Raw genomic sequence first — 10412 nt, 5'->3', positions numbered from 1 at the left:
CTTGTCTCTTGACTGTATAAAGTTGCCTCACACAGTGTGCAATAATCTAAAGGGCACCCTGCTGTGTAACTTATCACAAAGTATAAACTGTGAATAGTAACAGGGGCTCCCCTGACTGAGCTCAACTGTTCAGTTAATCACCATTTCATCTCCAGCATAAGGTTTCCACAGCGTGTGTGTGTGTGTGTGTGTGTGTGTGTGTTTGTGTGTGTGTGTGTGTGTGTGTGTGTGCGTGTTGGGGAGCTAGATAATTAACTGTAAAGCAGAGCATGATTAATGTGCCTCTGGTTACGAGGAGAGGACGCACGCTGTGTGATAAGAGAGGAATGTGCAGCAATCCCAGGTATAATCCTGAAAAGTGAGCAGTGTGCAAACGCAGGGGGAGGGAGGGCTACAATGGATCGCTGTCGCCATAGCAACGCCCCCATTTAGTAGTAACCTCCCCCTATCCCTTAGTATATTGACAAAAATTACAAAGTATTACAGATAGTTGGATGCGATGATGTTCAGGACAATTACATAAAGGATTATATGTGTTTATAAAAGCATCACGCCAGATGAGTCGGCCGAGGTTTTAGAGAGGAAGCAATCCATCATCCAGGATCACAATCAGATAAACACACTATTCTATAGACTGTGCACTGACCTTTTTTTGTTTATTTTCTGTAATAGAAGAAAAATAAGTTTCAATTTGTGAGAGAGATTCATGATATGTTTTTAAGTCATCCTGAAAAGGAAAGAAAATCATAGTGTAATGTAGAGCTTTACCATCTATTAAAAGTATAGGCCTATTTGTTTGTTTTGTTTTTAATTAATGAAAGTATAAATTGAAATAAACATGAAATATGTACATTTTCCTGAAATTTTTTTGACAAATAATATAAATAAGAATAATATTCTATAGTCTAATTTTATATTTCACAAAAAAAAAATCAAATCAAAACTGTTTCCTCTCTCTTGGCGCCATCTTCTGGAGAGTAAACCACAATTCAATCAATTCCAGGAAGATGCTCCTACTGTACATTTATTACTGAACCACCTTTTTTGTGCCTCAAGAGTGTTTGTGTGTGTTGGTGGCCTCTTGGATTCTTGGTTCTGACAATTGGCTTTTATTAATATAAGAAAAAGACTCAAATACTAATACTACTACTACAACTACTACGGAACAGACTACAACGGACAGTCAGGACTGCAGAAGCGCTGCACGCCAAACAAGCAGACACAAGAACAGTTTCTTCCCTCAGGCCATCACTCTGATAAACACTTAAATCAGTCATACACTGTCAATAACTCTCTAACACCAACATATCCACTGCTGCCATTACAGATTATAATTTTACATTCTTTAATGCACATTTTTTTAATATGTACTTGTCTATGAAGGACAGGAATTGCCTAAATAACATTGTGAAAGTCTGCTCCAAAATCATCGGAGCCCAGCAGAGCAACTTAAACTCTCTCTGGGAGAAACGTGTCCTCCAGAAGGCCAAAAACATTATTAATCACAACCAAATCCTGTCTAGTGAGTTCACACTACTGCCTTCAGGACGGCGCTATCTGCCGCCTCACAGAAAGACAAACCGCTACTCCAAGTCATTCATTCCTTCCGCCATTACACTGCTGAACGCAGAGTAACTATCATGGATGAACGACAACAAAAAAATGTTTTATTTACTTTGAATGTACAATTATTTTGCACTAACCACATAACGGTTGTCTGTGTTTGCATTAGGTACATTCTTGGAATACAATTTGCAATGTGCAAATACTCTTGGCACTTTATTCTATTCTAATTATTTATTTATTCCGTTATTCTTTTATCTCGTCTCGTTTTTATTCTTGTATTCATTGTTTTTATTGCGAAGATTTTTAATTTTTAATCTTGTACTTTTATTGTTCTGCACCTACCCATATGCCACCTACTGTGTTCCCTCTGTCAATGATGATTGTGCAGTATGAATGTGTGTATATGTTTCGGTGGACTGCAGAAACTGAATTGCCCTTCGGGGATAAATAAAGCTCTCTGTATCTGTATCTGTATCATCTGTCACTGTCAATATAAATCCTACTCACTGGACATATAGTATATAGACATCTCTACATGTGCATACTGTACATAATCATCCAGTCCATGTATTTGTTTGCACTATTTGTATTGTTTACAACTTACTTAGACGTTTTAGTCCTTTTTTTATTGTCGATCATTGGTGCTTTTTATATTCATGTAATATTTATATATACACTATATTTTTCCACTATTTGTATGAATAACTGTCCTGGCTATTCCTCACCTTTATTTGTCCAGCTTCGTTGTCCTTGTTCCTAGCTTCTATTTCTGTTTCTGTGCATGTACATTGAAAGAGATGCATAAAACCGGAGTCAAATTCCTTGTATAGCAAATAAATCTGAGTCTGATTCTGTTATCTAAAAGCTACAAAAACAAAACAATCTTTCAAAATTTGAAACCAGATGAATTAAGATGTAATTTGTGATTGTCCATCTCTCTTGTGTTTTATTTTCGGGCTCGCGCCTGTTCTCGCTCTACATAAACATGAACGAGCATCGCTCAACACAGTGAGGCGACACACGTCAGCTAAAACCACAATATCACTCTATATTTCACCTGCTTGGCAGTAATGTTAGCTGACCAGACGAAGGTCTCTCCATGAATCAATGCTGATCCTAGTGTTGGCTTTTCCTGCTTCAGCCTCCCGACCGTGGCCAAAGTAAACAGGGCAGACACCGGCACCCGGTCGGAGACGATAACGTTTCTCGCTGCGGAGCCCCGTCACTTCACAAGACACGGGAAACCTCTGTTGGTCTGGAGGAGCTGCAGCATTTATTTCTGCACAAACGTCCACTGTGCATTCACTAGATATTCTCAGAGCTACTAACTCTCTGCAGTGTGTAGTGTGCGCGCATGCACGTGAGGTGGAGCGAGCTGTGAGTGAAGGCAGGCAGGTAGAGGAGCAGAGTCCAGCAGAGGCTCCGGCCCTGCAGACCTAAGCTACGGTCTCTCCCGCGTCCTCCGACCGCGGCCAACACTGTTTTGCAAGACGGGCTTCCACCAGATATAACTTTGCGGTTTTGGTGCTTCCATGTAGTTTGTGTTTGAGTCTGAACAGCATAGCCACATACGACCGCGTATATGCGGAAGCGCGCATGGGACATCGACCCGGATTGATTTATAAGTGTAAGAAGTTACAAACAGTCCCTTTAATTATGATTTGACCTGATATCCCGATCAGTACATCTCATATATTTATAATGTAAGTAATGTCAAAATTAATATGTTTTATTTACTATCACATAAGTTTGACATAGTTTGTCACTCAGTTTGATTTAGTTTAGTACTTAGTTTGTCATTATCTGTGTTGTTTTCATGGCACAACAGAAGCAATAGGTCTACCTGTCCGGTGTCAGAGAGCACCCACGTGACCCACCGTGGTTCGACCTCCAGATGGCGGTATGACGCAACACCCAGGACGACAGCTACAGAAGAAGAAGAGAGGAGAAGAGGCGCATACATCAAACATCCATGAAGCATGAAGAGCATGAAGGGGCGTTGAGTGTTACATTGAACACAGAAACGGCGGGGTTTATAATCTAGCACTGTAATAGATGTGAACATGTAACGGCGGCCAGCTGCTCGTGAGGTTGAAGGTTAGTCAAGAGACTTTTCTAATCGCTAAATTAAATTGCTAACAACAGATAGCCACTTTGTTTTTAGCATTACAGCTAACGTTAGCTAGCTCAAAACATTTGAGCATTGTGATGAAGGTAACACAGTTTATAGTCTAAGTATATAGTATATAAGTCTAATGCAGTGAGGGCCAAAGAGACAATGTACTACGGAGTATTAGGACCACGTTGAGGGAAAAAACATCTGAGATTTACAGAATAAAGTCATAATATTACCAGAATAAAGTCATAATATTACCAGAATAAAGTCATAATATTACGAGAATAAAGTCATAATATTAAGAGAATAAAGTCATAATATTACCAGAATAAAGTCATAATATTACCAGAATAAAGTCATAATATTACGAGAATAAAGTCATAATATTACCAGAATAAAGTCATAATATTAAGAGAATAAAGTCATAATATTACCAGAATAGTCATAATATTAAGAGAATAAAGTCATAATATTACCAGAATAAAGTCATAATATTACGAGAATAAAGTCATAATATTAAGAGAATAAAGTCATAATATTAATAGAATAAAGTCATAATATTACCAGAATAAAGTCATAATATTACGAGAATAAAGTCATAATATTACCAGAATAAAGTCATAATATTAAGAGAATAAAGTCATAATATTACCAGAATAAAGTCATAATATTACCAGAATAAAGTCATATTACCAGAATAAAGTCATAATATTAAGAGAATAAAGTCATAATATTAAGAGAATAAAGTCATAATATTACCAGAATAAAGTCATAATATTACGAGAATAAAGTCATAATATTACCAGAATAAAGCCATAATATTACCAGAATAAAGTCATAATATTACGAGAATAAAGTCATAATATTATGAGAATAAAGTCATAATATTACCAGAATAAAGTCATAATATTACGAGAATAAAGTCATAATATTACCAGAATAAAGTCATAATATTACCAGAATAAAGTCATAATATTACGAGAATAAAGTCATAATATTACCAGAATAAAGTCATAATATTAAGAGAATAAAGTCATAATATTATCAGAATAGTCATAATATTAAGAGAATAAAGTCATAATATTACCAGAATAAAGTCATAATATTACGAGAATAAAGTCATAATATTAAGAGAATAAAGTCATAATATTAATAGAATAAAGTCATAATATTACCAGAATAAAGTCATAATATTACCAGAATAAAGTCATAATATTAAGAGAATAAAGTCATAATATTAAGAGAATAAAGTCATAATATTACCAGAATAAAGTCATAATATTACGAGAATAAAGTCATAATATTACCAGAATAAAGTCATAATATTAAGAGAATAAAGTCATAATATTACCAGAATAAAGTCATAATATTAAGAGAATAAAGTCATAATATTACCAGAATAAAGTCATAATATTACGAGAATAAAGTCATAATATTACCAGAATAAAGCCATAATATTACCAGAATAAAGTCATAATATTACGAGAATAAAGTCATAATATTATGAGAATAAAGTCATAACTTTACGAGGAAAAAAGAAAATAACACGTAAAATGACTACTTTATAATATTATGAGTTTATTCTCATAATATTATGACTTTTTTTCTCGTAAACCTGATATACTAAATCAAACTTATGTGATAGTAAATAAAAAAATATTAATTTTAACATTACTTACATTACAAATATATGAGATTTACTGATTGGGATACTAGGTCAAATCAGACTTAAATAAAAAGAAGATAGAACAGTTGACGTATAATTGTGACATAACACAAGTATTTATTTATTTTTTTTATAATTTCTAACTTTTCATCCTTCCATATATTTAAAACCTTGCTTAACTTTAGTTTGAATTTTTAATGCTAGCTGTCAGTAGTCTTTTCTCTGTTGAACAACGCTGCATTCAATTATCACCTGGATTAAGACTGTATTATAAACTGAAACAACCTTAACTTTACAACCACAGCCGTTAAATTACTCTGTGAGTCTTCTAATAAAATGAGTAGCAGTTAAAGGTTATCATCTTGTCTTGTGACAGTTATATTAACTCACCTGTTTCTAGTTGTAGGAGACGCAGTGAAGCTCCAGAGACGATGTCGGTCAACGGTAAAGTCATCCCGCAGACCCCGCTGGCGGTGGACTTCTGGTATGTCCGGAAGTGTCCAGGTACACGGCTGTTTTTCCTGTCCCACATGCACAGCGACCACACCATGGGTCTGACCTCCACCTGGAGCAACCGGCCTATCTACTGCTCACCGACAACTGCTGCTCTGCTCAGACTCAGACTGCAGGTGAGGGAAACACACACCGGGACATGTAGTAGGACTCAAATTAAAATGTCACCCAGTTAAAATGTCACATTATTTCTTCTCTGGCTCATCCAGGACAGTTCAGTGTGCTGTAGTCTAACAGAGGGGTTGTTGTATGTGGATGGGAGAACCTACAGGCTCATTAAAGCAATAAGTCACACACCTGTGTCCTAGACTCTAGGACACAGGTGTGTGACTAATTGCTAATTGCATTACTGTTGCTGCTCTAGAAACAACATTTAGCCTAGCTATATATAAAATAACAGTACATGTATACAGTTGCTATCATGCACACTTCAATATTTGTTTATTTATCGCAAGTCATATCGTCATCACAATATTGAACAGTGTTATCGCACATTGCAGATGTTCCTCATATCGTGCAGGCCTAGTGTGAGAGGCTGCCCCTTGCGGTGGCAGGCCTCTTTTACTTTGTCATGACAAACATTATTATAAACCCATCTCATGTGTTGAATGTTTGAATGTATTTCAGAGGAAAATTAGGATCATTAGGGTCGAAGTGGTTAAGAACAACAGTAGATATATTGCTGATCATTTCTATTTCTGCTCAGGTGAAAGAACAGTGGATCCATCCGTTAGAGCTGGATGAGCCATACCTGTTGCCACTGGATGACATCGGCAAGGAGAAGCTGACAGTCACACTGATCGACGCCAACCACTGTCCAGGGTCTGTCATGTTTCTCTTCGAAGGCTACTTTGGCTCTATACTGTACACAGGTCAGTATCTGATAGCATGGGCAACACATTTTATCTGATGCTTAGGAAATATTTGCTAAGCTATGGCTTGTTTATTTTGCTCTCCAACATCATAATTGGTATCATATGATATAAAAATACGTGCAGGTATTTAATCAATTGGCGCATTTAATCTCAGGTGACTTCAGATATACTCCCTCCATGTTGCGTGAGCCGTGCTTGAGGACCAACACCACTATAGACGTCCTGTACCTGGACAACACCAACTGTGACCCCAACCGCACCCTCCCCTCCAGACAGCGAGCCACTCAACAAATCAAAGAGATCATCCGCAGACACCCCAACCACAACGTTGTCATAGGTAATTTGATTTAGACCTTTCGAAACACGCCTTATGTACTTTCAGTCTTACAGTCATCTGACAAAAAGAAACAAACAATAGGTAGAGCATCTAGTCCACAGAGGGAATGTGTTTTTAGAAATTGCCCTCACTAGCTGTAGCGTTTCCATCCCTGGCTCAGGGTGAGTTACAATACAAAGTCATCAGGTGTTTGAAAACTACAAAACACTCTGCAAATAATTGCAGCCTCGTACAATTAGGAAATTTAAGTAGTTGTATTATTATTATAAGTATTATTATTATTGAATTTAAAGTTTAATTCCTTGTACTTTCCCTATATAAAGTTGTTGTCTCTTCTGTGACCTAGGGATGTCTCGAGAACAGATATTTCGGTACCAAGTCAATGCCAAATAACAGAGCTAACAGCTAACGTTATTATGATGCGTTCAGGCTCTAATCAGTTAACTGAATATTGGGCGAAGGCAAACATCATAACATCACGATGTGTTCAAATGTAATCTTGTAAAATTCAGTTTTTGGTGAGAAACTTGAGACGGATCATCAGGGATTATTACGAAATTCACAAATACCAGTATGCAAACAGTAATAAAGGAGCGTATGTTGAAGTACATGGCACTTATTGTTTGTTTTTTACCGTGCTATTGAATGTGGTATTGAGAATTGTGGAATTTCACTGGTATTGGTATGAACTACAAAATTTCTGGTATTGTGACATCCCTTCTGTGATGTTGTTGTTGCTCTGTGCACTCAGCTGAGACAGACCCTCATGCTCTCTTGCGCTGCCTTGCAGGCCTGTACACGCTGGGTAAGGAGTCCCTGCTACTGGAGCTGGCGATGGAGTTTAAAACCTGGATCGAGGTGAGCTGTGAGAGGATGGAGACCCTCAAAGCCCTGGAGCTGCCTGACGTCTTCACCACCGAACCAGGAGCCGGGCGTATCCGAGCCGTGAATCAGTCGGAGATCTGCTCTGCCACTTTACACCAGTGGAACAAAGAACAACCCACTCTGGCCATCTTGCCCACCAGCAGGCCCCTGGTCTCCTTTCACCCCAACGTCCACGTGGTGCCCTACTCCGATCACTCCTCTTACCAAGAGCTGGAGGATTTCGTCTCTGCACTTAAACCGACCTCCCTCATACCCATTGTAGGAAACCATGTACCTGGAGGCTTCTCCGCCTTACTGCCCAGCAAAAAGCGCCATGAAATCCTGGTGCCTGAGTCGGTCCGACACTACATGCAGAGACAACTTGAGAGCCAACTCAGCTCATCAGCATACACCAGCATTCGCCACAGACATTTCCAACCTCTTGCTCCCAAAGGGGTGGTGTTTGAGTCTCCTGAAAAGGAGTCCAGTAAGTCATGTGAAGAAGCCTGGGAGGCAGAGTGCCTGGAGCAGGATGCCTCTGAGGAAGAGATGGACACGGACGGTAGCGAAAGGGACTCTGACTGCATCCTTGTTGACCTGAGCAAGGGCCTCACCCCTGACAAGAACAGAAGAGGGGCTGGAGACATATGGAGCCTCAACATCGTCCAGACGGTGTCTGAAGATATGGCGATGGCAGAGTCGGTGCCACTTAATCAATTCAGCCAGAGCGACTTTGCTCCAATGGAGATCCTGACAAACACAAAGGCCTGCTTGAAGTCTGTCAGCAAGACAAGAGGGCCTTTTGAAACCAGTGCCAAAATAATCAACGAGACAAATGAAAATTACAGCAGCCAGCGTAGCAGCCGTGGAAGTGTTCAGAACAACCACACATTATCATTTAATGATAGCACGAGTCAGCACAGTGGATGTGGAATTGATCAGGACAGTGACATAATGTCAAATGACCGAATGAACAACAGCGTGACAAGATTGCAGAGTGGCCTCTATAACGATTTCTGCTCTTCATCTAGCGCCCACACTGTGCTGACGCAGGAGTATTTAGAGGAGCTTGAAAACAGTATTTTAAAGAATCTCCCCTTTACAGTGGAGGACATGAAGGTGCGTGGCCTCTTGCAGCAGAGCTTTGTGCTACAGTTTTCTCTCTCTCCTTTATGTGATGCCCTAGAGGATGACTTCTCAGACTAATAATGTGACCTGTACGGCTGTCGCAATAACCACAATATTGCAATACCGTGCTATTTACAAGGGTATGGCAAGCAACCGCCACAACCGCTATGTTCACGTCTTTTCTTTTTTTAATTCTTTACAATGGAAGCGCTGCATATTTACACTACTACTCTTGTACTTCATAATGGAGGAGGGTCGGGACAAATACCACGCAGAGCAAGTACTCCAACTTGTGCCGATATTTTTACTTCTGCGGATATTCCGTATCATCGCAACCAAAGCGTCTCCGCTGAAAAAAACCCGCTGCGCCTCTTTGCCCTTTTGTGTTCTGCATTTAACAATAAACAACAATAATAATAATAATAAACTATTTAATAGATTTAAAACTAAATCAAGTAATTTGCAAAAAACAAATAATACTGTATTGCATATCGTGCTGTTGAGCTAATCATTATAACCACAGGAAATTCTTTCACCGCGACAGCCCTGGTGAACTGACATTTGAGTTTAGCCTTGCTTTATAGAGGCCTTTTTGTGTTTTGCATGTGTGTGTGTAAAGAAGAGCACTTTAAAGGTAATGTACTATTTTCTCATTGGTAACTTCCTTATTTAAATCATTTTCCTTGTGGTGCCTCCGTTTTGTGTGGGTCGCCTGGAGTTTAGAAAAGAAGATCAAGAGGTCACGTGTTTGTTTGTCTTTGGACCGGACCTGTGAAGTGACTGACTAACCTTTCATCACGGTAGCCTTGGCTTCCTGGATGTGTACGCCAGGGCAGATTTCTGTGGTTCATTATTTCTTTTGTTGTAATTTATGTTTGAAAGTCACATTTTCACAAGATAGACAAGTAAGCCTATTACTTTTTTGCCTTGAGAACCAACTTTCTCGAAACAGCTGTCGCTTTTTTGTTCTTCATTTTGAAAATAAGAGTCATATGTTAGATCTGCCTTTTTCACTTTAATTTCTAAATTTCCTCTGCGTGTGAGTAATGGCCTTTTTATTTTTAAAGGTTACTTTTGAAATGTTCAAGACTTTACTCAGAATCACAGTGTTAAAGATTAATGGTGATTTTGGTATCATCAGTATTTTGGTTACAGTTTTGAGTCTAGAGGAACTTTATAATGAAAAAACAAACGTTCTGTGATTGTCTTTGTTTGTAACAGTATGCCTATCTGAGGTTTGAGAAGATATTGTTCAAAATAAACTGTTTTCCTATATATCCTTAAGCAGCTGCTCTTTTCTTTGTTAGTCCACTACTGCAGATAAATTAGACACATTTCTTTTGTGAC

At 38.4% G+C, this 10412-nt stretch overlaps 1 protein-coding gene across 1 annotated transcript; it reads left to right on the top strand.

Moving 5' to 3' along the window:
- The first annotated feature begins 3498 nt into the window (after nt 1-3498).
- On the top strand, nt 3499-9913 carry dclre1b (DNA cross-link repair 1B). The gene is made up of 5 exons (XM_074644535.1): nt 3499-3663; nt 5755-5977; nt 6568-6733; nt 6891-7073; nt 7864-9913. The coding sequence occupies exons 2-5, from the start codon at nt 5780-5782 to the stop codon at nt 9141-9143; spliced, it is 1827 nt and encodes a 608-aa protein (XP_074500636.1). The 5' UTR covers nt 3499-3663; nt 5755-5779; the 3' UTR covers nt 9144-9913.
- The last annotated feature ends 499 nt before the right edge of the window (nt 9914-10412 follow it).

The sequence above is a fragment of the Sebastes fasciatus genome, chromosome 8 (assembly GCF_043250625.1).
Source record: "Sebastes fasciatus isolate fSebFas1 chromosome 8, fSebFas1.pri, whole genome shotgun sequence".
Classification (NCBI taxonomy): Eukaryota; Metazoa; Chordata; class Actinopteri; order Perciformes; family Sebastidae; genus Sebastes; species Sebastes fasciatus.
This window is presented reverse-complemented; position numbering and strand designations above follow the sequence as displayed.